This window comes from Erinaceus europaeus, chromosome 16 (assembly GCF_950295315.1).
Source record: "Erinaceus europaeus chromosome 16, mEriEur2.1, whole genome shotgun sequence".
Classification (NCBI taxonomy): Eukaryota; Metazoa; Chordata; class Mammalia; order Eulipotyphla; family Erinaceidae; genus Erinaceus; species Erinaceus europaeus.
Genome location: NC_080177.1, coordinates 50,662,515 through 50,689,117, shown reverse-complemented (window position 1 = coordinate 50,689,117; position 26,603 = coordinate 50,662,515). Strand labels below are relative to the sequence as shown.

The following is a 26,603-nucleotide window of genomic DNA, read 5'->3' as shown; positions in this document are numbered from 1 at the left end:
TTGTTTATCGTTGTTGTTATTATGATCGTTGTTGTTATCGCTGTCATTGTTGTTGGATAGGATAGAGAAATTGAGAGAGGACGGGAAGACAGAGGGGGGACAGAAAGCTAGACACCTACAGACCTGCTTCACTGCTTGTGAAGTGACCCCCCCCTGCAGGTGGGGTGCCGGGGGCTTGAACCGGTATCCTTATGCCACTCCTTGTGCGTTTACCCCACTGTGCTACTTCCCGCCCCGGGAGGGAACTTTTGTGCTCGCAGTCTGGGACCCTCCGAGGCGACATCGGCGGAGACTGCGGCCGGAACCTTAGCGTGCAGGCGCTGGTTTCCGGTGGGCTCCTTAGCGCACTGCACAACTCCGGGTGGAAGGACCATGAGAGGGCCGGAGCCGGGCCCCGAGCCGACGATGGAGGGAGACGTGTTAGACACCCTGGAGGCGCTGGGGTGAGTACAGGGAGCTGCTGCGCCTGGCCCCCACCCCGGGCCACCAGCTCCCGCTCCTCTGGCCCGGGGCGCTCTTCCTGCGGGGCCGCCGCGGGGCTCGAGCGGCGCGGCCCTGCCCCTCCGGCGCCGACGGAGTTAAGCGGGAGGTGGGAGCGGAGCCGGAGGGTCCAGGCCGGGGCGCCGAGACCTCGCTTCCCGCCTGGCGGCCCGTGGCGTGGACCCCGCGCGGCCTCAGGGTCCGGCCTCCCGCCCACCGCGGCGCGAGGCGCGTCCCCAGCCAGGGGCGTCGCGGGCGGCTTTGTGTGTGCAGTGGCCGGCGGCGCCTGTTAGCGCGCGACCCCTTCCGCGGGGAGACGGCGGCTCTCGGATTCTCAGCGTTTCTGAACCTGCGCGCGTGCGTGTGTGTGGTGGGGGTGACATAAAAGCGGGAGTGGCTGTGTGGTGGGAGAAAATGTTAAAACAAATGGGAAGCAGAAAGTAGGGCCAGAGCAGAGGAGCTTGCAGGACTTGGAGCGAGTGCGCCCAGTTGCAATGCTTCTGTGCTTGCATCCCGACTCCCCAGACAAGCGGCCTCGCCGGGAGTCCTGGAACCTCCCCAGAGCTCTGCCCACCAGGGAAAGAGGCCAACACCCATGTTCAGCGGGGAAGCAATTACAGAAGCCAGACCTTCCACCTTCTGCATGATCCTGGGTCCATTGGGGGTGAAGGGGATGTTAGGGGAAGATGACCTGAGGGCTCGGGACTCCAGTTCCATCAGGACCTGGAGAGGGAAGAGCAAGAAGGAAGGACACTCAGAAGTAGTAGGCGTGACTTAGGGAGAGAAGCCAGGGCCACAGAAAAACTGGGCAAATATATATAAATGTTGACAGATATTGTAATAATAATCAGCCCATATGTGTGATCAGTTTCCAGTTGGGGGGGGGGGATATGGACACAGAGCTCTGGTGGTGGGAACTGTGTAGAAATGTAACTGTTACTTTATAATTTTGTAAGTTACAAATAAAAAATAAAAGTGGAAGACGTCCAGCTGCTGGGCATTTGCAGGTGTGTGTGTGTGTGTGTTTGGGGTTCGGGGCACAGGCTCTTAGCATCGCGGCTCAGCCCTTTTCACTTCCCAGCCGCACTGCAGGATGCAGTGACTGGACCTTGAGCCCCCTTTATGCACCGCCCCTCCCCCCACAGTCAGGAACAGTAATTGGTGGGGTGAATAGGGTAAAGGAGTGAAGAACCCATCGGGTTAGAGGGCACAGAGGTATAACTAAGTAAGCAAAGACCCAGGCGAAAGGGGGGGGGGATGCTGGTTAGAGAGATTGCAGTTGTCAGGGTAAGGAGATACTTTAATGGTTTTGCAAAGAGACTCTCATGTCTGAGGCTCCAAAGTCCCAGGTTCGGTCTACCTCAAGCTAGAGCTGAGCAGTAAGTACTCTGGTAAAATAAGAGAGAGACAGAGATAGATAGAGAGAAATTGCAGTTGTTTGGGCAGTTAGTTCTGCTACGTGTAGGACTTTATTGCATGGGGTAAGTTTGAAAGTCCTGCCTTCTCCCCCCTTCCTATCGGCCACTTGTGGACCCTACTAATACTGATTTTACAATGATTCAATGTTGTGGAGCAGTTCTTTGGTCTCTCCTCTCACAAAAATAAATAAAGCTTGGCACCACACACATGGTAGAGCTTACACATTACCATGTATGTGAGGAGCTGGGTTCAAGTTCCTGGTCGCCACCTGCAGTGGGGAAGCTTCATGAGTGGTGGAGTGGTGCTGCAGGTCTCTCTTTCTCTCCCTCTATGTCTATCAGAAAAGAAGGGGGGAGGCCCCAAAGTTGGGTGGAGTCTTTGTGTAGGCCCAGAATCCCAGTGATAATCCTGATGGTAATGAGATAAAATAAAATGAAACAAATCTTTAAAAAATTGTTAGGCTCCAAATACTGGGTTTCTTTAAGAATGATATGAAAATGGGGAAGCTAGTTCTTTTTTCCTTCCTATTTAAAAAATGTACTTATTTTGGATAATGACAGATAAATTGACAGGAAAGGGAGAGACAGACACCTGTAGCACTGTTTCACCACTCATGAAGCTTCCCCCTTCAGGTGGAAACTGGAGGCTGGAACCTGGGTCTTTACACACTGGAATGTTTGTGCTCAACTAGGCTCACAGCATCACCTAAACCGGGGAGTTTTTGTTTATTTTATCATGAGGGCATAAGATAACATGAGTGTGTACAAAGCACTGCTTCAGTGTATCATTCATGCAGTTCTGACTTTTTTTTTTTTTTTATAGAGACAGAGAAATTGAAAGGAAAGGGGGAGACAGGGAAAGAGGTGAAAGAGATACCTGCAACACTGTTTCACTTGTGAAGCTTCCTTCCTGCACGTAGGAATCCAGAATTTGAACTTGGGTCCTTATACACTGTATTATTTGCAATTAACCAGGTGTGTCACCGCTCAGACCCTCGGTCCTGACATGGTTTGTCAATGCTGTTCTCATGTAAAGCCAGGGGTCAAATCCCACACCTCAGAAATCAAGTCAGGTGCTCTCCCACTGAGAAATACCTCCTTGACCTATAACTTGAACTCTTATCAAGGAAAATTACTTTCAGAGTGTTCAGTATGAAAGGTTAACTGAAATGTTTTAGAACTATTTTTTATCAACTTGATATATTTATCAGTATTTTGATAGAAGGTGAGAGGGAAAGAGAGGAGACACCTGCAACACTGCTCTACTGTTTGGGAAGTTTCTCCATAGCAGGTGCGGATTGATCACTTGACCTGAGGTCTTTGTGCATGGTGACATGTGTACTGTGCCAGGTGTACCACTACCTGACCCTAGTTTTCCTATAATAAGTGAGGCCAGGGTTTTGGCATCTTAGTTTTCCTATAGTGATAATAAAATGTGGCAGGGGAGGTAGCACGGTGGGGAAAGTGCAGGACTTGCATGCTGAAAGTCTCATGTTCCATCCCAGGCAGTGCATATGCTGGAGTGGTACTGTGGTCTCTCATAAGAATAAATAATAATGAAATGTGAAGAAAGAGTATCTGCTTACTAAAATATATGCTGAAATTGAGTGATCTCTTAAAATATCCATGTAGGTTGTGAATAATACATTTTTCTATTGTGATGAAAACATTTATAATATCAGTGAAATAGCTTTCATTTGTTAGGTAAAGTAGGAAACTAATGGCAAAATCTATGTGAGTAAACAGCTTCATAATATTATTACTATTATTATTCCTAATTTAGGTTTTCTCTTCTGTGAGAAGAGAGGTGGGAGCAGATGACCTAGACACATGGATGGAACTTGTATAGAAATGTTTCAGTCTGATATATGCCACAGATTGACTTGAGTCTTGATCTCCAGGAGGTGCAGTACAGGCATACAGTGTTTTGTTTTTCTTTATTTTTACCCCCTGGTACCAGACCCATACATGAACCCCTACCACCACCAGAGTTATCCCTGCATTGCTCTGTGACTAAATTTTATGGAGGGCAAGAGATGGAGAGATAGGGAAAGAGGAGGAGAAAGAGGGACAGAGAGGAGAGAGACCTGCAGCACTGCTCTACCATTTTTGAACTACAGCTCTGCACCCATCCACCACCACCCCCTAGCCCTGGTGGGAGGGGACCAATACCTTATACATACTACTAGGTGAGCCACCACTGAAATGGCTACTGAAATGAATATTTTAAAAAGCTTCACAGCTTGGACTGAGACCTGTTATGGAGGGAATGATTATTTCATATATAAGTTCAATTCTATATTGGCTACTGTTCTGATGTCAACAGTGAGCTAACAAAGTGAGTCCCAGTCACAGGAACTTACTGTCTAGTCGAGAAACAGACATGATCTCACAAAATTTTGGGCAAATAACTGGGTGACATGTGACAGGAGGACGTGTGTAGTTTAAGGGGTTAGCAGTAGACTCCTGAGGAAATGGCATGTGAGTTGAATAGGGTGAGTAGAGGTTGGATAGGAAAGAAGGACAAAGGTGTCCATGCAGTAGAAACAAAATATGAAGAAATTTGTAGTGCCAATGAGTATGATGCCTTAGAAGGTGTTGACGTGGCTGGGGACAGAGTGCAAAGGCCAGAGTGGTGAAAGATGAGACTGCAGAGTTAGGTGAGGACCTAATTTTTTGGCACCTTCTTGTCTATTTTTGCTTTTTTACTCTTGGGGCTAGGAGATGTCATCCAAGAATTTTAGATAGAAAAGGAGTGTCTAGTTCGAACAATTATCTCTGTTAGTGAGTGGAGAATGTGTTGAATGTAGTTGTCTAAGCAAGACGTTATGGTTGCTTTAGTGGCACTGGATATGGAGTAAAGTTGGCACAATTTGGTGTCTGGGTTATTAAACCTGAAGGGAATAATGGTATTCATTCAGTTCTAGGTATTTACTGAGCACCAAATGAAATGATACACTTTGAAATCTAAACTGGAAAGGTAAGAGACAGCAGGGTATTAGTAAATACAGAGAATGTGTTGAGACCAATGGGATGGAGGTAGGTGAGATTAGAGGACCTGTAACAGGTGAGTTCTTGAAAAACAAGTGGACATGATAGATAGTAGGTTGTGTAATGTGTGATAGTGGGTTGAGTGACATGTTTCAGAACTGGTAGAGGTGGAACAGTCCTATTCCTGGAAAAGTTCCTTGGAGAAGTGGGCAGAAAGGAGGGCCAGAGAAGAAAGGGCTGAGTAGTGCTGTGGTATCTCTATTTGTCTCTCTATCCCTAAGAGCAGTGGAATTGCTCAGGCACAAGGCCCCCGTGGCCATTAAAAACCAAACCAAACAAACGACCCACCCCTTTAATTGTCTAGGTTTTATTAGAAATAGCATTGTAAATTCTAGAATAACCAAAGATAGGGCAAATTGAGTGTCAGCAATGTTGAGGGACAGGATATACCTGGAGGGTATCCAGAAAATAAGAGTGGTGACAGGTGTGGCTTCGGAAGGTGGAGGAGGGGCTTGGGTGCTAAAAGGTAGACTGGTGGGCTTGGTTTGCTTTTTCTGTCTAGGTCATGTGAGTATTAACAATGATTCTCTCATTCATATTTTCTCTCTCTCTCTCTCTCTCTCTGTGTCTGTCTTGACATGTGAATGTCCTCAATTTTCCAGAATAAAATAAAAAATTCCTGGAAAATCATGCTCTCTCCTCAGGATAATGTTTGGCAAACTTTTTAAATGTTGGGGTAACAAGCGTCGACCTCCTTCTCCCTCAATACAGTAGGAAATTAAACCATAACCTTATAAAATGCTAGAATCTCAGTTGGGAAAAAGAACAGAAGTAGAAAACTGGCATCTAAGTCAATTGAGAATTTATATAAAGGGCAATCCAAGTGGCCGCACTCGTATTAAAGTACACGTCACCACGTGCAAGGACCTGGTTTCAAGCCCTGCTCCCTATCTGTAGGGGGAAGCTTCACAGGTGATGAAACAGCAAGTGTCTCTCCCTCTCTGCTTCTCTACCTCCTCCTTCCCTCTCAATTTCTTTTTGCCTCTAATCAAAAGGAAGGGGGTGGATGGAAGGAGGAAGGACTGGAAGTGGATTTGTTGTGCAGGCATCACATGTGATCTCACATACTCTTTTCAGTTTTAGTTGGTTTTTTTTTTCTTATTGCCTCCAGGATTATTGTTGGGGCTCAGTGCCTGCACTATGAATACACTGCTCCTGGCAGTCTTTTTTTTTTTTTTTTTTAATTCAGTAGGGCTGAGAGAAGTTGTGAGGAGGTAGAGAGGGAGAGAGACAGACAGAAAGGCACCTGTAGTACACCACTCATGAAGCTTCCCCCTGCAAGGACTTAAGCCCTCCACCACCTGTCCCAAGCTTTCGTTTTTTTTTTTTTTATTTAAATTTTATACATTCTTTTTTGACTCTTACTCTTGCAGGTAGTATAAGCTTATTTGACTCTGTTCTACTTTGTGTTACATGTAATATTTATCTTAAAACATACTTTTTGCTAAAATGTTGAAATTTAGAAAATACATTAATTATATAGAACAGAAATCAGCAAAAGATTTCTTATATTTTTATTTTCATTTATTTTTTTACTCCCAGGGTTATCACTGGGGCTTGGTGCCTGCACGACAAACCCCTGCTCCTGGTGGGCGTTTTTCTCTTTTGCTGCTTCTTTTTTTTTTTAAATTTGACAGGACAGAGAAATTGAGAGGAAGGGGAGATAGAGAGAGATACATCTGCAGCACTACTTGTAAAGTTTCTCCTCTGCAAATGGGGATGGGACTTGTGTAGGCTGAACCAAGTGTGCCACTGCATGACCCCCAGAAAAGCATTTCTACAATAGACCAGGTAGTAACAATTTTAGGCTCTGAGCTGTCAATAGTGTAAAAGCAACCAGAGATAATCTGCTAGTGGTTATATGTATTGTCTGTGTTCCAATAAAACTTAATAGAAAACAGGTAGCATACCCTGACATGGTATGATGTAGGCTTTTCCCCTCTTTCTTCTTATGTTATATATATCTTCTTTCCTAGGTATAAGGGTCCATTGTTAGAAGAGCAAGCCCTTACCAAGGCAGCAGAATGTGGACTGTCATCACCTGAATTTTCAGAACTCTGTGTCTGGTTAGGCTCTCAAATAAAATCACTGTGCGACTTGGAAGAAAGTATCACTTCAGCTGGTATTGCCATTTTTTAATTATTTAATTCACTTTTTTGCTTACTGATAATAGTGCAGAGATGACTTAAGATTTTTGGTTTTATGTGTAGTTACTGTACAAAGAAAACTCAGTATTAAAAAGAATTTTAGCAGGCTATATTAAAAATCTTTTGATTAAATTTTATATTAACCCACAGTTGATGCTTAAATTTGTGGAAAGTTTACAGTTTGTCTTATCTGCTATCTTAATATTAGTATTGTTCTTTAGACAAACTAGAGTCTAAACTTGGAAATTTAAAGCTTACTTTTTGAGCACTGTTTATTTTGAATTAACAATTTTTAATAACACTAATTTAAGCGGTCTTAAGGAGCTTGTGGCACAAAAAGATTCACATAGAAATGCTTTTATACAAACTGTACTAACTCATAAAAAGTGTGCTTACTTCATTACAATCTTGGTAACTGAAGTCCTTTGTTAGGACATTAGATAATGTAATAAGTGAAAGAAAAAAAATTAGACAAAATTGTCTTCCCTCCTGAAAACCATCAGTAAGTGATTGTATATTTTATCTCAATCCATAGAAATACAATAGAAATGGATCATTTGTTCAGAAACTAATCAATAATTATAACTGTTATAATGTTTTAGTATTTCATTTGCTAGCATAATGTAATTCTGGTCTGTCAGCTTTTATGGAAAGTGTTGGAAAATAATCGTCAGGAAATTAAATATAGTAATATTTAATTATATGATTAGATACTTATGTGCTTAAACTTAAGTGTTACTTTTCATATATAGAAATTATTTGTCTACCTTTATGTAAGATTTGAAGGTCACACATGTAAGGATTTAATGTGAAAGTGAACATTTAGAATTCACTGTAGAATTGAAATTAACTAATGACAGATTTTATAGTATGTTACATGTCAGATACTTATTGTTTTATGTTTTTTTCTCTTTAAAGGTAAAGATGATCTGGAGAGTTTCCAGCTTGAGATAAGTGGTTTTTTAAAAGAAATGGCATGTCCATATTCTGGACTCACATCAGGAGATATTAAAGACCGTTTGAAGAAGAAGGATGACTGTTTGAAACTTCTCTGTAAGTTAGCTTTCTTTGAACATTTAAGTATTTGCTGTATCTGGTTTTTGTTATTTTCAAGTTAAGATTTATGACATTTCATTAACAAAACATTAGATTTTAGTATTTGGGTTAAAATATGAAGCTGGCTCAGACATAATAAATCCTAGAAATGTATCCTCTTAAGATTTCTAATAACTTAGTGATTCATTAGGACAGTATAAAAACTCCTATACTTGTGATTTAATAATTTTTTAGTAATATTTTCCATCTAGTGTTAGGAGTTTGAGATCTCAAAATTCTATTTAATGTCAAAAACATTTTTGTATTTATCTTTTTATTATTATTGTTATTTTTTAAAGTTTAATTTTTTAAAAATGATCTTTATTGGATAGAGACAGCCAGAAAGTGAGAGGGCAGGAGAGATAGAGAAAGAGATAGAGAGATACTTGCAGCACTCTTCACCACTTGCAAAGCTTTCCCCTTACAGGTGGGAACTAGGGTCTCGAACCCAGTTCCTTGAGCACTGTAACATGTGCATGTGCGCTTAACCAGGTGTTCCACCACCCCCATTTTTGTATTTATTAATGAAAGAGGAAAGCAAGCCTATAGCCATCTAAGATTTGTGTGTAAAAAAATTTAAAAAATTTTTTGTTTGTTGAAATGATTAAACAGATAATGACAGTAAAATGTGTGAACAGCCTGACATGGTCTAGCTTGAAGGGAAACAATTATTTGCAGTACTGTCTGCTTCTAGGACAGTTGGCACAGAATTCTGCCATTACTTAAATGAATATGAAAGATAAAATATTTTATCAAAGTGTATATGTTATTGTACTTTTTGTCCTTGCCACCAGGATTATCACTGAGGTGCAGTGCCTATGTGACTCCACTGTTTCTTTTGATAGAGGCTAAGAGACAGACAGCAGGAGAGAGAAGAGATACCTGCAGTACTACTCCACTGCTTGTGTAGCTTCCTTAGGTGGGATCTGGGTGCTTGAACTAGGTCCTCATGCATAGTAATGTGTGTCCTCTACTGAGCCCCACTTTCTTTTTTTTAGTAGCCATCAGGATTTTTGCTGCCAATATGATGAGTACACCACTTCTGATGGTCATCTTCCTTTCCATTTCTTTCAATGATAGAAACATAGAAAAATTGAGAGGAAAGGGGGAGATACAGAGGGAGAATGAGAGATATCTGTAAATACTGTTTCATGGCTCTTGAAGATTCCTGCCTGCAGGTAGGAATCAGGGGCTTGAACCAGGCCTGGTCCTTGTAGTAACCTGTGTTCTACCAGTTTTGGCTTTTTAAAAAATATATATATATATTTATTTATTTATTTACTATTGGATAGAGACAGAAATTGAGAGGGCAGGGGGAGCTAGAGAGGGAGAGACAGAGAGATACCTGCAGCCCTGATTTCTTCATGAAGATTTCCCCCTGCATGTGGGGACCAGGGGCTTGAACCTGGGTCCTTGCACACTGTAATGTGAGCGCTTAACTAGGTGCACCACTGCCTGCCCCCCAGTTTTGTCATTATCCAGCCCCGGGCTTCATTACTGTACATTTTAAAATTGTTGATTTACTAATAGGTCTTTCCTACTGGACTTTGAACTAATTGTGGGTAGCCATTGTCTTAATTTTTTTTAAGTTTCCTGCCATCTGCTTTATTACTATTTTTGTTTGTTGTCAAGACATTTAATATAAGATCTACTCTGTAACAAAATTCTGAGACGATAATACACTATTGTTGACTCTAAGTGCTATGCTATGAAGTAGATTTGTAGAACTTACTTATTTGTGTAAGTGGAACTATTGAATAATCCCCATACCTCCTTTTCCTCAGCCCCTGGCAACTACCATTCTACTCTGTTTTGAGTCTTAGCTACTCACTGTTTTTAGTTATATTTCCATTCATTTTTTTTTCTTCCTCTCCCTCTCTTTTCCATTGCCACTAGGGTTGGCACTGAGGCTCAGTGCCTGCACAATGAATCTAGTGCTCCCAGAGCCATTTTATTTTTAATTTTTTATTTGATAGGATGAAGAAATTGAGAGGGGAGGGGGCAATAAAGAGGTAGAGAAAAGAGACACTTACAGCCCTCCTTCACCATTAGTAAAGCATACTACCTGTGTGTGGGGGGTGATTGAACCCAGACCCTTGTGCGTGATAACATATTTCTTCAATTGGGTGTGCCACTGCCTGGCCCCCAATTTTTTTTTTCTTTTTTTTTTTACTAGTACCAATAAGCTCTGGTTTATGGTGAACAAGAGGATTGAACTTGGGGATTTGGGGCATCAGGCATGAAAGCTTTTTCAGCTCCTTTCTTTAATTAATTAATGGGGCATCAGGCATGAAAGCTTTTTCAGCTCCTTTCTTTAATTAATTAATTGATTAATTGATTGATTAATTTTTTCCAGAGCATTTTACAGTTCTGGCTATGGTGGTAGGGAATTGAAATGAACTTCGAACTTTAGAGCCTTGGGCATATGCTACCTCCCTACCCTGAAAGCCGTGTGTGTGTGTGTGTGTGTGTGTGTGTCTACTATTCTGTCTCCTCCACCTTATCCCCCAGGCTCTGCTTTGAGTTTGCTTATTTTAAATTCCTCATATAAGTGAGATCACATTGTTTTATTTATTATTAATTTTTTATTTTACTATTTTTTAAATTTATTTTTATAGACACAAATTGAGGAGAGGGAGAGAGCTGCAGAACTACTTTACCTCTTGTGAAGCTTACCCCTACACATGGGTACTGGCTGCTTGACCCAGGCCCCTGCGCATGGTGACTAGTGTGCTCTACGAGGTGTGGCACCGGTTAGCTCTGACTTATGATAGTATAGGGGATTGAACCTGGGACCTTGGAACCTCAACCATGAAGGTCTTTTATGCCTTGGTTTTGTTTATTTCACTTTGTACAAAATCCTGGTAATTCACCTTTTTTTTTTTTTTCAAGTCTATTTTTGTGTGTGTGTTTGTATGTATGTATGTTTGTACTTTCTCTACCAATTCATCTACTGAAGTATTCATAGGTTGTTTCCATATCTTGACTATTATAGCAACTACTACAGTGAACATAGTAGTGTTTATCTCCCCATAGAATTTGATTTCAGTTGCTTTGGATATATATATCCAGGAGTGGGGTTTCTATAGGAATTCTACATTTTAGCATTATTTGTTTTTCCCTTTTCTGTTGTAGTGTTTCTAAGCACAGAGCTTCAAGCTTTACAGATATTACAGAACAAGAAACATAAAAATTCTCAAGTAGATAAAAATAGTGAAATTCATCAGGAAGTACATGCTATCTGTGATGCTCTTGGTATTTCCAAGTCAACAACTTCTGACATTCCACTTATGCTAAACCAAGTGGAAACAAAGGTATCGTATGTGTTTAATTTATTTTTTCACTAAAAGTCCAACTAAATACTAATCTGTAATAAATTTGTAATAAATTTAAAATATTTTACCAATACAGGGAGTATGTACAAAAGACCTTAATGCCTGAGACTCTGAGGTTGCATGTTTAATCCCCAGAGTGGAGCATTGCTCTGGTTTTTAAAAAAAACAACAAAAACTTTAATGTTAATTCTGTAAATTTATTTCAAGAGATATCTCTCTTATTTTCTTTTTTGTAGTTAATTGAGTAAAGTATTGAGGAAAGTGAAGTACGGGGTAGGAGAAGGGGGTGTCTAGGCCTAAGTAGTAGATATTTGATTAGACATTTTATGGTCTCTTCTTTAGGTCTTTCTACTTGTTTGGTGAGTTTATTAAGTCTAAGTCTAATCACTAAGCACTTTTACTTTGAAGTATATAGTTTCCCCTAACCTTTAGATACATGTGTATATGTCCCCTGTCCCCTAGGCCATGGTCTGTATCTAGGGTCTGTAACTTTGTTAGGGAGTATACCATTTGAAATGGAGCTAGGTAGTCCCCTCCCTGTATTAGGAAAGGTCTCCCCAGATTATTGGAGTTGGAAGGCTGGCATCTCAGGCTTGGCATCTCTGGATACAGTCTGAAGTTAAAGGTGGCATGGTGGCACTGGTTGCTCTGATTTAGTTGCGGTCAACAGAGGCAGTATCACGGGGTAGGGGACCAAGTGGAGAAGCATCAAGAAATACAAGCAAAGTCCCATAGGTTCCAAAACTGGGAGAAATACGCATTTTAAAGAGAATGGGGAAGGTTTCTTAGAGTTGAAGAAGGCAATAGATATTTGTTATTAGTATAACCAAGTTGTTTGAGACCTTGATTTACTTGAAAAATCCCATGGTTAGGCTTTACTGTACCATACATGACCTCACCATGATTTATGTCATTTAATGCTATTTACAAATAACTGTATCTTAGATATTGATAGGGCCAGCTGATTCTGATCTAACTAGTCTTAAGATTGTAGATAATTTGGTATTGGAGAAAAAATGTTACTTTTAGAAATGCTTTAATAATTTAAGCCCAGTGTCAGAATTCAATCGGTTAAGAAATTAAAAACATTCAGTGCTTAGACTAAAAGAACATATACTCAGACATGAAATCTAGACATATAAAGAACTCAGGATATTGAATATTTTCCTTTGATATATTGAATAGTGATTTATAAGATCATAATTTAATAGGAGTATAGTTTAACACTGTTCCCATTACTTAAGGTCTGGTTACACTACCTTTAAGTGATTCAAGGTAATGTAAATTTTAACAGTCCCTATCCTAAGTAATATTGTAGTACTGTCCAATGAAAGAAGCAGCAGTATCCCAGGAATTAAAAGGCTAACTAGTTATTTTTAAATAGGTACTGTTAGAATAGTAAGGTAGGTAGTTGGCTTTGGGAGTGAGTATATCAATATCTAGTAGGTATTTAATTAGTAACTTGCATAGTGAATGTTTGAAATGAATGGACTGATAGAATAATTAAAAATAACTTATGCACCTCAGGTATTAGTACCTCAGGATTTTTTTTTTTTTTAACCAGAGTACTGTAGTGGTCCCTCTCATCCCTCAGACATGAATGTCTTTTGCATAATTACCCTGTTATCTCCCCACCCTGTCTCAGATATGTTTTCAGTTTTTATAAATGGTTAAAACTGTCCATGTTTTCAGCTAAGCTCTATTTAGAGATAATTCTTTCACAAGATTCTAGCTTAATCTCTAGGTTGGACAGAAGTCCTTGAGGGAAAATGATCCATTTTAAAGAAGAATAAAATTATCATTCTTTACATAGGTACTAAAACTCCATTTTTAGATGTGTTATTTTAAAGAAAAAGTTTATTTTTGAGAGGAGACAAAGATAGGGCCTAGGTACTGCTTAGCTCTGGGATAAGGTGGAGTGATTGTGTGGTCCTCTGGGGCTTTAGACATGCATGTTGGTGCTCTGACATACTCAGATATCTTCCTCACCCTAAACTTGCTCCTGTAAGTCCTTCCATCACTTACTAATGAACTAAAAATACACATATTTAGTGACTGTAAGATAATATTTATTTAGTTGGGGGGATTAATGTCCATAGTAAATATAGTTTTTGATAAATATGTAAAATTTCTCAATTTTCTGCAAAACACTCTCACCCCAAGGCTAGGTCCTCCTCCTCTGTGGTGCACCAGGACCTGAAAGCCACCCACCCCCCCACCCATTTTACCTTGGTGCAGTACACCAAACTCAGTCCAAGTTCTGCTTTGTGTTTTCCTTTTTTGTTCTTATTTATACTCATCCTCTTTCTGGCTTATCTCACTCCTTCAAGCTCCATCCCAGGTGAGGTAAAGAAAGACTTCATCATAGCATTCCATTCTGTATATACCACAACTTTCTCAGCTACTCATCTGTTATTGGACATCTGAGTTGCTTTAAGCTTTTGGCTATTACAAATTGTGCTGCTATGACCATAAGTAGACATAGATCTTTTTGGATGGGTGTTTGGTTTCTTAGAATATATCTCCAGGAGAGAAATTGTCGTGTCAGATAATCTTAATATAATATGAAAGTAGTGTTAACATTTTATTTTGGTAGAGCCTGCAAATATGAACAAGTTTGTGAATTTAAATTCAAAACCATAATTCTACCATTAATTTATTTTTCAGAAGTGAGGAATTACAACTAAACTTTGTAGTTATATATGAAATAATATAATTCAGTTTGAAAATATTTATAGTAATAGGGACATCCAGAATAGTTGCCTTTTAAGAAAAGAAAGTAAGGTAATAATTCTTTACAGTTTGTAAGAATTATATATCATTTTGAGGTAGATAAGCTGTAAAGCTAATAAAGCATTTGCAGAAGAACTTTCTAAGCTAGTTTTTAAAAATCAGCTTAAGATATAACTCAGGCAACATAGAATTTACTCATCTTAACTGAGTTCAATGAATTTTAGAGTGCAACTAATTTTAGAGTATTTTTTAAAGAGGAAGTCTTGTGTCCTTTATCATTACCACCATCAGACTTAGCTCTAATTTTGTGTTTATAATTTTAAATGAAGGAATCCCTTCAGTATGCTTCAGACCCCTTAACATCTAACCTGTTCCTGAGTATATAACTGGAGAGCTTTTTTTTTTCTTTTTTTTTTTTTTTAGTTATGAAAATCACATTCTGGGGCTAGGGAGATAGTGTAATGGTTATGCAAAATACTTCATACTTGAGGGTTCTTGAAGCAGTCCCCAGAACCACCATAAGCCAGAGCTGAGCACTGCTCTGGTCATCTACTCTGTGCCTTTCTCTTTCATTAAAAATAAATAAATAAACAAACAAGCAAACAAAAACCAATGACAGTATGGATTGATGTATTTCAGTGGGGTAATGACAGATTATCTATTACGGTGAATTGGGTGTCATTTCTCAGTTCTCTTCAGAATTAGTGCTATTGGAATAACACCAGATACCACTAAGGAATGCACCACACCAATGGATAATAGTTTGTTTACTAAATTAAGAATGTTAAGAGTAATTCAAACTAGTGACATTGCAAAAGTAATGACATGTATGTATAGTGACAGTAATTGAAAGGACTTGCTAAACAATGATACAAAAATATTTGTGGGGTGCAGGATGGTGGTGCACCTGGTTGAGTGCACACCTTACCATGCATGAGGATCCAGGTTCAAGCCTCTGGTCCCCAGGGAAAGCATCACAAGTAGTGAAGCAGGGCTGCAGGTCTCTCTGTTGGTTTCTATCTCCCCCTTCCTCTCAATTTCTGGCTGTCTCTATCAAATAAATAAACTACAAAAAATTTAAAAAACTAAAAAATATTTGTGGTTGAAATATATACATCATAATTCATTAAGGAAAATAGAAATGTGCTTAACATCACTTTAGTGTCTCTTGAAAATTTACCAGCAAGTAAGAATGTCATCTTAAGAAATTTCAATTACTTTACATGATTCTCATAAGGCCTTTTAGTAGCTATTTAGTTGTTGATCTATATTATCTCTTTTTTCCTTTTGTTCCTCTTTGCCTCCAAGACTTCACTAGGGCTTTGTGCCTGCATAATTCCAACACTGTGGAGGACTTTTTTTTTTCCCTTTATTTTGCTTAGGTATCGGGTAAAACGGGGGCAGGAAGACAGGAGGAGAGACACCACACCACTATTTTGCTTCCGCTTTGCATGGTGCTTTCAAATGTTGACTGGTGGCTGAGACCCAGGTCTTCACATGTGGCTGGGACAGTCATCTTTCAGCCCCTTTATGTTATTTCTTACTGTAGAAGAAAGGCATACTATAGCTAATACTTCTTTGGAAAAGATACTCGACACTGTCATGATATTCTTTCCTAGTATAAAGATGTATTTTAATTACTTCTCTATAAATTTTTGTTTATTTTTTAGTATTCATACCTTTAAATTAGGAATCTGTTTTCATAGTTTTTTTATATTTACTTTCAGGTGAAAGGTATTCTCTCAAAGGTACAGAAAAGTCATATAGGAAAACCACTGCTGAAAACTGATTTAACTCAGGAACAAATGGTAAATATTCCTTTTAAAATAATTTAATTACATTTTTGAAAGCAACTTAATCCTACAAATATACAGATCTTATACTAGATTTTATAATGTGTAGTGTGCACTTATTATTTGGAGAATTTAAATGGGTAGAGTGATGGGTTCCAACAGTTCATTAGTCAGGGTATTAATTTTTATAATGCCTACATATACATACATACATATTTGTAGTAGCCAGTGGTTAGCATAGTTGTGAGTTGAAAAAAGGAGTAGTTCAAAATCAGTTAAGATGTTACTAATGTTTTCTTTCCTTATTGGTTCAGACTGCTTGCAAATAGATGTTTTACTTAAATTGATGTGCTTGATTTAATAAGTAAATTTATGAACATTGTAAATGTTCTAATTCTGTTTATTATTGAAATGATTTACTGAAATTCTCAGTATGGACTCAGAAAACGGTGAATGAAGCATAGCATTTGGAATTAGCGGGAAGTACTGATCACAGTTTTCAGGTTTAACTTATGTCTGGGACTGTGGGAAAACTGGGGTGATAATCTGGGGATGGGGGCACAGACCTTGGTGATGGGAGTGGTGAAAATTTTTTTTCAGGTTTATTTATTTAATCTTTATTAGATAGAAACAGCCAAAAATCAAGAGGGTGGGGGAGATAGAGAGGTAGAGAGAGACAGAGAGACACTTGCAGCCCTGCTTCACCTCTTGTGATGCTTTCCCCTGCAGGTGGGGACTGGGGTCTCAAATCAGGGTTCTTGTGCACTATTAACATGTGCACTTAACGAGGTACACCACCAGTGGCCCCTTTCAGGTTTATTTTCTGTGTCTAATGAAAGAATCTAAAATTCAGAATTTATATATTCAAATTCTTTAGGACCAACTGGAAAAGATTAATAATGCTCTTTCTTGTGAATATGAGTGCCGCAGGCGGATGTTGATGAAAAGATTAGATGTGACAGTTCAGTCCTTTGGATGGTCTGATAGAGCAAAGGTAAGAAAGACTGTTGTTCTGTATGTGTCCTGTAGGTGGTGCTCTGTGACAGCTCTTCAAGCTCTTTTGTCTATTATGCAATTGTGCTACATTTACATGTGATAACTCTAGCTGAACCATGTGTCCAGTATAACTCCTGGTCTCATAATAATAATCCTTACCTTATACAAGCTCCTCTTGTAAACATCTTGATTTCTTCCCAAATCTTGCCCAAGTCTTTGATGTGATATATTCTACAGTATGCATAAAAGAAGGGGCATCAGCTGAGACAGATAGATATAGTGAGTAACTGATTAAAAAGGCAGGGTGTAGGAATACGTATAGGTGGTGCTGATGCCTGCATAAACACTGATAACAGTGCTTTTAGTCTATGAAGCATGTTGCAGTTGAACAAGTTGGAGGGTAGGTGCATTTCCACTTAGGAAACTCCTCAGATACCTTTCTAGAGAACTGTTTTTCGTCATTTTCTTTGGGTTGAGTACTATTTCCTGGTGTCTGCTCAGCTGGGGTGACTCCTGTGGCTTCATTCAGCTGGTACTTGTACTGAAACATAGCATCCTTTTCTCACATGTCTGTGTTCTCACTGTCTGCAAGGTGCTGTAGTCATCATCTTGGCTCTTATGTGGCCTCTGTCTCCATATGATGTCCTGTATTGATTTTCTTTGGCTTCTGTAGTGCATGACCACAAACTTAGGGCTTAAATAACAACCTTTATATATTTATTTATTTATTTTTACCTCCAGGTTATGGCTGGGGCTCAGTGCCTGCACCATGAATCCACTGCTCCTGGAGGCCATTTTTTCCCTCTTTTGTTGCCGTTGTTGTATCCTTGTTGTGGTTATTATTATTGTCATTGATGTCGTTCATTTTTGGATAGGACAGAGAGAAATGGAGAGAGGAAGGAAAAACAGAGAGGGGGAGAGAAAGATAAACACCTGCAGATCTGCTTCACTGCCTGTGAATCTACTCCCCTGCAGGTGGGGAGCAGGGGCCTTGAACCGGGGTCCTTATGCCAGTCCTTGCGCTTGCGCCATATGTGCTTAACCAGTGCACTACTGCCCCACCCCAAATAACACATATTTATCTTTATACATTTGTAAAAATCAGAAATTCTAAAATGAAGTCATTGGCAGGGTTGCATTCCATTTTTTTCTTGGTTATGCATGTTTTATTTTCTTGAATGAAAAATGAAGAGAAAAATGACTTCTATTCTCGGTTTCCTTCAGGATATTTTATTTTTTCCCTTTGTTCCTTGTAATAATTTTTTTGGAATGCATGATCATTTTTTAGGTGTCCATATTTAAAAACAAGATATTGAAAAATTGCTTGGAAGCTCATTCATTTGTAGGGATTATTTCTATCTAGGATTATTAGAGCTGATTGTTGTGTTATGCAAATTACTTTTGTTACTTTCCTTTTCTTAAATTGTGTTGTGAGACAGAGACACCTAATCACTGCCCATTTTATGCAGACTGGAAACCAAACCCAGGGCCTCAGCCATGTTCAAAGCACACACTCCATCACTCAGCCTCTTTTCTAGCCTTGTATGATGGGAATTGTAAATATCAATTTAAAGTCTCAAGCTGCTTATCTTTTTTAAGAGAAGCCTTGTTTTTCTTTTCACTTTTTTCCAGGAGGCAAGAGTAGATGTTACTGTGGACTAGAATTAACATAGTAATGGAATAGCTAGCTATAAGGCATAATTGAAGACTCATTCATGTAGTTTCTTTCAGTTAAAGTAGTTGTTCAGCATATATTTCAAGCTTTTTAGTAATCCTGTATGATTAGAATATTAAGTGTCTGTTTGTGTTTGTTTTTGGTTGTGTTTAGACCTTTAACACTCTGGGCTGAATTTTTCAAATGGAATAAGAGAGAGAGGGAGAGAGAGAGAGAGAGAGAACATGCACGTGAGAGAGATGTCAGTTGACTGTTTTACTCAAGGAATGCAGGATGCAGTTGCTGTAACAGCTGCACCAGAGAAGTAGATGACATAATTGCTCACCTAGAGAGATGGGCTAGCATTCACATAGGTAGGATGTGTTGGTTTTATTGCTCTCCAGCAGTTTAAAAGTGTTGTTTTTTTAAATAAATATTGGGTCTCCAGTTTAACCTGATAGGATTTTAAGCTAAAAAAAGGAATTTGTGACTATAGAGAGAATTGTCAAAGATAGTATATTAAAAGTATTTTAACATTGAGTTGAGGATGTTTTACTTGTTGGCCTTGTTACAGGAAAATCTAAAACAAAATTGAGTTTTACACAATCTATTCTTTGAGTAATCAGGGTGCCTTGGGCTTATGAGCATGTTGACTCCTAAGTAGTCTTACACTTGGAGAACATTTACAGAATATTTTACTATATAGATAACACTCTGCTGATTGACATTAAGCTTTCTTTCCATTTGTCTTATGTTGGACCCTTTAATGAAATCCTTGGTAGCTAAACTTTCTACTAAGATATATTCTTAAACACTGGAATTTCTTGATTAAAGAATAAGCATGAGGTGCCAAAGTGGTGGTGCACCTGGTTAAGTGCACACACTACAGTGCACGAGGACCCAGGTTCAAGCCCTTGATCCCCACCTGCAGGTGGAAAGCTTTATGAGTGGTGAAGCAGGGTTGCAGGTGTCTCTCTCCCTCTCTATCTCCCCCTCCCCTCTCAGTTTAACTCTGTCTCTATCCAATAATAAATAAATAATATATAAAAAATTATAAGCATTATTTTAGTTAGGTTTACTTTTTTTTTTTTTTTTTGGTGCATACTCCAGAATCGCCCTTCAAAAATATGGTTAATTGGGGGCTGGCTGGTGATGCACACAAAAGAGTGCACGTTACCGAGCACAAGCACCTGCATGGGGATGCTTAATTTGCAGTGAAGCAGGTCTGCAGATGTCTGCCTCTCTCCCACCCCTCTCAGTTTCTCTGTCCTGTCAAAAAAGAGGGGTGAGGGGTGAGGGGGAGATGGCTACTGGGAGCTGTGGATTTTTAGTGCTGGCACTAAGCCCCAGTGAGAACCCAGGTAGCAATTTAAAAAAAAAAAAAGATTGTGTGTGTGTGTATACACACACATTTACCTATCTATCTATCTATGCATATATATATATGTGTGTATATATATATATATATAGTTGATCTACCTTCTTTTTCAATGATTTTGCTAACATTGTGACTAATTTTATAGGTTGCCTTTTTTCAACTATCTTAAAAGTGTACAATTATCTTTTATTTATTTTATTGTATTGATTATCCATTAGTACTACTGATCCAGAACATTCCCAACACCTCAAAAAGAAACATACACTGATTATTTTGGTATCCCTCACTTCCCTTCCAGGTAGCCACTATTGTGATTTACTTCTGCCATTTTGAATTTACTATTCTGGATATTTTATATAAGCAGAGTTACAGAATATGAGACTTTTTTACATCTAGCCTCTTAGCATAATGCTTTCAAGACTCATACATGTTGCATATAACAGTACTTCAGCATCATTTTATGGATATATTTTATCATATATGACAATATAATTTACTTGACTATTATACATTTCTCTATATTAAATAACACCAAGTCTATTGCTGTCCATATTTGTCAATTATTATTATAGTTGGTTTCTAATTGGAAATTTATGTCAGATTCTGACTTTTAAAAATATATTTATTTTCTTAATTTTATAGGACAGAGAATTTAGGAGGGAAGGGATGTGTATATATATATATGGAGAGAGAGAAAGAGAGACACTTGCGGCACTTTTTCACCACTTGTGAATCTTCCCTCCTACACATGGAGATTAGGCCATGAACCTGGTCCTTGATATGGTACTATGTATGCTGTATGCTTCACTAGCTGCACCACACTACCTGGTCCCAGATTCTAACATTAAGTGTTCTTGATTCACATTGTTGATAAGAAAGTATATGGAAGGTAGTGGCTCACCTGCAGAGGCAGAAGATTCAGCAATGAGTGGCGAAGTAGTTCAGAGCACCACTCAGGAATGTAAAAAAAAAAAATGAAGATGAAGAAGCTGCTAGTAGTTAGAGTTTTATAAGCACTGAGCCCCAGTGATAACTCTGGTTGGCATTTAAAAAAAAAGTGTATGCCTTTCAACCCCTCCCATTAGAGAAATTTTTTTCCCTCCTTCTAGTTTCTTTCATTTTAGAATTTTACTGGCTTTATTGCTAACTTGCAGCTTAACCAATTAAATTGTGTTGTATATTTTTATTATTGGCAAACTTGAACTGTTTTTAAAATGTATTAGTCATCTAAGTTTCCTCTTTTTTAAAATTTCTGTTTGTGTCCTCCCTCCTTCCCTCCTCCTCTTGCTTTCTTTTTGATTGAGTTTTTACATATTAAGGAAGTTAGCAAGTCTCTTTACTTGTTGAAGATATTTTCTCCAGTTTTGTTTTGATTTTTTGCCTTTTGATATCTTAACATTTAAATCTTACATAATTAAGTTTGTTGATTTATAATGAAAACTTAAAAGTGAATACTTTATTTGGAATTTACAAATAACCAATGGGCTATTGGTTGAGGAAAATTAAAGACAATTAATTGTCTGTCTTGCTGATCTTTGATGTTGTTTCTATTATTTATTGTAGTTACATTTTTATGAGACTTTGATTGCTCAGTTGTCTATTTTGTGTCATTAATGAATTTTTTCCTCCAGGTTCTATTTAATTTTAGTAAGGAGGGGTTGTATATTGTATTTGTACCTTTGTGCTTTGGTGGTCAAAGAGATCTTTATTAGTAAGTAGGCAAAGCTGGAATTCTTATTTTTGGAAAATTTTAATTTTTCTAAGCCCAGTAATAAAGACAAATACTTTTAAAAGGATCTTTTAAAGGATTAAAGAAATAATGACTGTTTAGGTGAATAGTTTCCCTGCATGATTTTTAAGTATTTACTGTTTTAAGGCAGTACTGATAATACTATATTTCATTTTTTTAAGTTTTTTTTTTAATTATCTTTATTGGATAGAGACAGCCAGAAATCAAGAGGGTGGAGGGAGATAGAGAGACAGAGAGACACCTTCAGCCCTGCTTCACCACTTGTGAAGCTTTCCCCCTGTAGGTGGGGACCAGGGGCTTGAACCTGGGTCCTTGTGCACTGTAACATGTGTGCTCAACCAGGTGCCCCACACCTGGCCCCTCATATTTCATATTAGAGTCTGGTACTACTTTCTTTCCCCTCCAAAAAAAAATTTTTTTTTTTTAGTCATCCTTTGTATTTTGTTCCTGGACTAAATTGAAATTCATCTTCTCTTCCCTTAATTCTCCTGAAAAACCACTACAATAGAATTACAGTATATTCCTGAACTCCCTTGGCAGATGACCTTACCAGTGTGTCTCGTAACCTCACCTCTCCAGAGCCCTTCCCTACTAGGGAAAGATAGAAACAGGCTGGGCTTATGTCCAGCGGAGAAGCAATTACAGAAGCCAGACCCTATCTTCCTTCCCCCCCCCCCCCCCCCGCCTTACCCTCCTCTCTCAATTTCTCTCTGTCCTATCCAACAACAACAGGAACAACAAAAAATGGAAAAGATGGCTACCAGCAGCAGAGGATTCGTAGTGCAGCTACTGAGCTCTAGCAATAACCCTGGAGGAAAAAAATTATAATTTTGGTCCATACTTCCAGAGGGGTAAATGTTAGGGGAAGATGACCAGAAAGCTCTGAGCTCTTAATTCTAATCGGACCCAGAGAAAGAAGAGGAAAAAAAAGAAATCTACCTTGACATTACCTTGCACCCTCTGCAACCCACAACGACCCTGGATCCATACTCCCAGAGAGATAGAGAATGGGAAGGCTGTCAGGGGAGGGGGTGGGAGGTGGATATCGGGTTATGGGAATTGTGCGGAATTGTACCCCTCTTATTCTATGGTTTTGCTAACGTCTCCTTTCTTAAATAAAAAAAAAATTAAAAAAATAAATAAAAGTAAATTTACCTACAAATTTAAAAAAAACCCACAACATTTAGATATAAAAATTTTAATAAACAGAAAAAAAATTGCAGTATATCTGAAAAGCTAATTGAGGGAAAAGTGATAATACTCTATACCACTACCCAGATGTATATTTTTTCTATTTGTTACAAGTCCTCCTCACCCCATTTTTTTTCTTACCAAATTCAGTGCTGTTTTCTTCTTAGAGGTCTTGTGTATGACTTTGGTAAAACTGTTGTTAGGTATTTTGGTTTTTGTTTATACAAATAGATTATTTTTTATGAATGTTACTTGTAATTAATTATTCTTTAAACATCTGTTGGTTTATTTTTTTATTCCACATTCAAGTTGTCAGATGTTTGAATGTTTTTGTTTCTTTTTTTTAAACATGAATTAAAAAAATTTTTTAAACATTTGTTATTATCTTTTTTATTTATTGGATAGAGACAGCCAGAAATCGAAAGGGAAGAGGGAGATAGGGAGAGAGAGAGAGACACCTGCAGTACTGCTTCACCACTTGCAAAGCTTTCCCCCTGCAGATGGGGTCCAGGAACTCAAACCAGGGTCTTTGTGCATTGTAATACATGTGCTCAACCAGGTGCACCACCACCCAGACCCTGTTTTTCTGTTTCTTATATATTATTATTCCTCCTACACTTCCCCCTTATTTTTTTCCCTTTCTGCAGATCGATTGCCATAATTCTTTTGATTTGAATGTTCTTTCTTTCCCCCCTAATTTCTGTTATAGGTAAAAACAGATGACATAGCAAGAATTTATCAGCCCAAGCGTTATGCTTTGTCACCGAAGACAACAATTACGTTGGCCCATCTACTTGCTGCCCGTGAAGATCTGTCCAAGATCATTAGGACAAGTAGTGGCACCAGCCGGGAGAAAACAACATGTGCTATTAATAAGGTCTGTTTGTTTGGCATAATGGAGAATGAATTAGTAATATCCTCATTTTTTTTCTTATTTTAAAGTTTTATTTTTCATGTCTTGATGAGTGATGAGGAGCTCAGTCCAGCTATGCTTAATTGTGTTTTATGTGTGTTTGTATTGAATTCATGTATTCCTAACTTAATTAAACCAAAGTTTTATCTGAATTAGAGATTTTTTAAAATTTTCCCCTTCAGTCTTATTGCTGGGGCTTAGCATTCCCAGTGTTTTTTTTTTTTTTTTTTTTTTTCTATAGAGATTGATTGGTAGGGGATGAGAGGTAGAGACTAGGGGAAGACACCAGCAGCACTGCTTCACCAGTTGTGAAGCTTCCCCTTGCCACCTGCAGGTGGGTATTGGGGTCACTACCACCTGACTCTAAAAGTTGTTTTTTGTCAATAACAAGAATTACAGCGTCTTATAGAATGTAATCTTATTTATTTTTGTCACTAAGATTTTACAAGAGTCAGGGTACTGATACATTTTTTTTTTTGCCTCCAGGGTTATTGCTGAGCTCAGTGCCTGCACCATGAATCCACTGCTCCTGGAGACCATTTTTTTCCCTCCTTTTGTTGCCCTTGTTGTAGCCTTCTTGTGATTATTGTTGTTGATGTCGTTCGTTGTTGGACAGGATAGAGAGAAATGGAGAGAGGAGGGGAAGACAGAGAGGGAGAGAAAGATAGACACCTGCAGACCTTCTTCACCGCCTGTGAATAGACTCCCCTGCAGGTGGGGAGCTGGGGGCTGGAACTGGGATCCTTCCCCTGGTCCTTGCGCTTTGCACCACGTGCGCTTAACCTGCTGTGCTATTGCCCGACCCCAGATACATTTCTTTATATACTTAGTAGAAAAGAAAGTATACATGTACTAGATTCATAGATCTGAGTTCCCATCCTGACTTTTATAGTATCTGCTTACAGAAATCATGGCAAGTTACTGAATCTCCTATAGGTTCTAGATCCTAATTGAGAATGTAAATTCATTTCTTGATGCCAATGATCTTATAGTTTATGAGTTTGGGTTTTTTTTTTTCTACTTTATAGCAGCAGTAACAGCCAGTGATAAGCTAGTGTAGAATGTATGTCAGCTCGTCCATCCAGCATGTATCCATTTAGATTATGCTCTCTGTGGCATGATGTTACATCAGGTTATAGTCTAGCTTTTACAGTCACAAAAGTTATTTAAAAAAAATTCTTTGTTTAGTTTAAAAAATATTTTTATTATTGGATAGAGATAGAGAAATGGAGAGGGAAAGAGAGAGATACATGCAGCCCTGTTTCACCATTCATGAAGTTTTTTGTCTGCAGGTGGGGACCAGGGGCTTGAACCTAGGTCTTTGCACACTATAATGTGTGTACTTAACCAGGTGGGTCACCACCTGTCCCCAAAAAGAAAAAGCTCTTTAGGTAATACTAACTATATATCTTTTTTGGGTTTATAATCTGTAGTTTAGTTATTTGAGGATAGTGTTAACATCAGTTCTTAGAGTATTGTCTCTGTATGTTCAGCAACAGGGTATGCTTGGTGGAGAGACTTGAAATTAGGGCTGTTCCATAAGGGGACAGGAAGTTACATGGTGTATATGGTAGGTATATACTGGCTTGTTGGAAAAGTCATAATGCATTTTTTATGTAAACATGTGTCATGACTTCTAACAACCCAAAAGTTTGTATATTAAAATGCTTATCACTTTTTTCTTGCATTTGATATAAAAATGAAAGAAAATGAACCACTCCTAAATTTTGGAAACATTTTTTCAGATTATTTAAAAATGCTGTATTCCAAGGACTTTGTCATATATTAGATTTATATTGTCACTTTAATTCATACTGCCTTGTCTGGTATTTTCTTGCCCTTAAATATTTTACTGCTTTTTTGATGATAAAAGTTTTAGTATCACTAGGACATTTTATGTAATTTTAACATGAAAAAATATTGGAAACTGAAGGAACTTGTTTTTTCACACAGGTGCTGATGGGCCGGGTACCTGACAGAGGAGGACGACCAAATGAAATTGAACCACCACCCCCCGAGATGCCTCCTTGGCAAAAGAGACAAGAAGGCGGAGGAAGGGGTGGTTGGGGTGGTGGTGGTGGGGGGAGAGGAGGTGGTGGGGGTGGGAGAGGTGGTTGGGGTGGAGGGGGTGGAGGAGGGTGGGGTGGAAGTAGAGGAGGAGGTGGGAGAGGAGGAGGTTTCCAAGGCAGAGGAGATTATGGTGGAAGGGGAGGAGGCTATGGCGGCAGGGGTGGCTATGGTGGAAGAGGTTATGGAGATCCATATGGAGGAGGAGGGGGTGGTGGGTATAGAAGATACTAAGAATTATAGCAACTAGATAGTTGTGCTTCTTAACTACATTAGGTGTAGTGTTCCAAGTAACATACTTGAATGTCTTCTTTGAAGTAAACATGTTAGATTTTACCCTATCAATTTTGAATTAATATGTAAGTATATTGCTTTGCACTAGTATTTGCTGTTAGACAAGGTGTTTTTTTCCATATTCTCTGATGTATGTTCTTTAAAAAAAAAAAAGAACAAAATTATTTTTAGAAATGTAAATATTTATTACCATCAACTTGGAAAATGGAAAGTATTTTATTGTCATGACTGAATTTAGATTGTTATCTGTATTTTATTCAAGTTTTAGAAATAAATTACATAAATTACCCTACTTGGAATAGAATGTA

General features: G+C 38.6%; 1 protein-coding gene across 1 annotated transcript; it reads left to right on the top strand.

Annotated features, from left to right (window-relative positions):
- The first annotated feature begins 293 nt into the window (after nt 1-293).
- On the top strand, nt 294-26,603 carry FAM98B (family with sequence similarity 98 member B). The gene is made up of 8 exons (XM_060175154.1): nt 294-443; nt 6,926-7,071; nt 8,015-8,149; nt 11,327-11,505; nt 15,987-16,067; nt 16,930-17,046; nt 23,731-23,898; nt 25,888-26,603. The coding sequence occupies exons 1-8, from the start codon at nt 373-375 to the stop codon at nt 26,233-26,235; spliced, it is 1,245 nt and encodes a 414-aa protein (XP_060031137.1). The 5' UTR covers nt 294-372; the 3' UTR covers nt 26,236-26,603.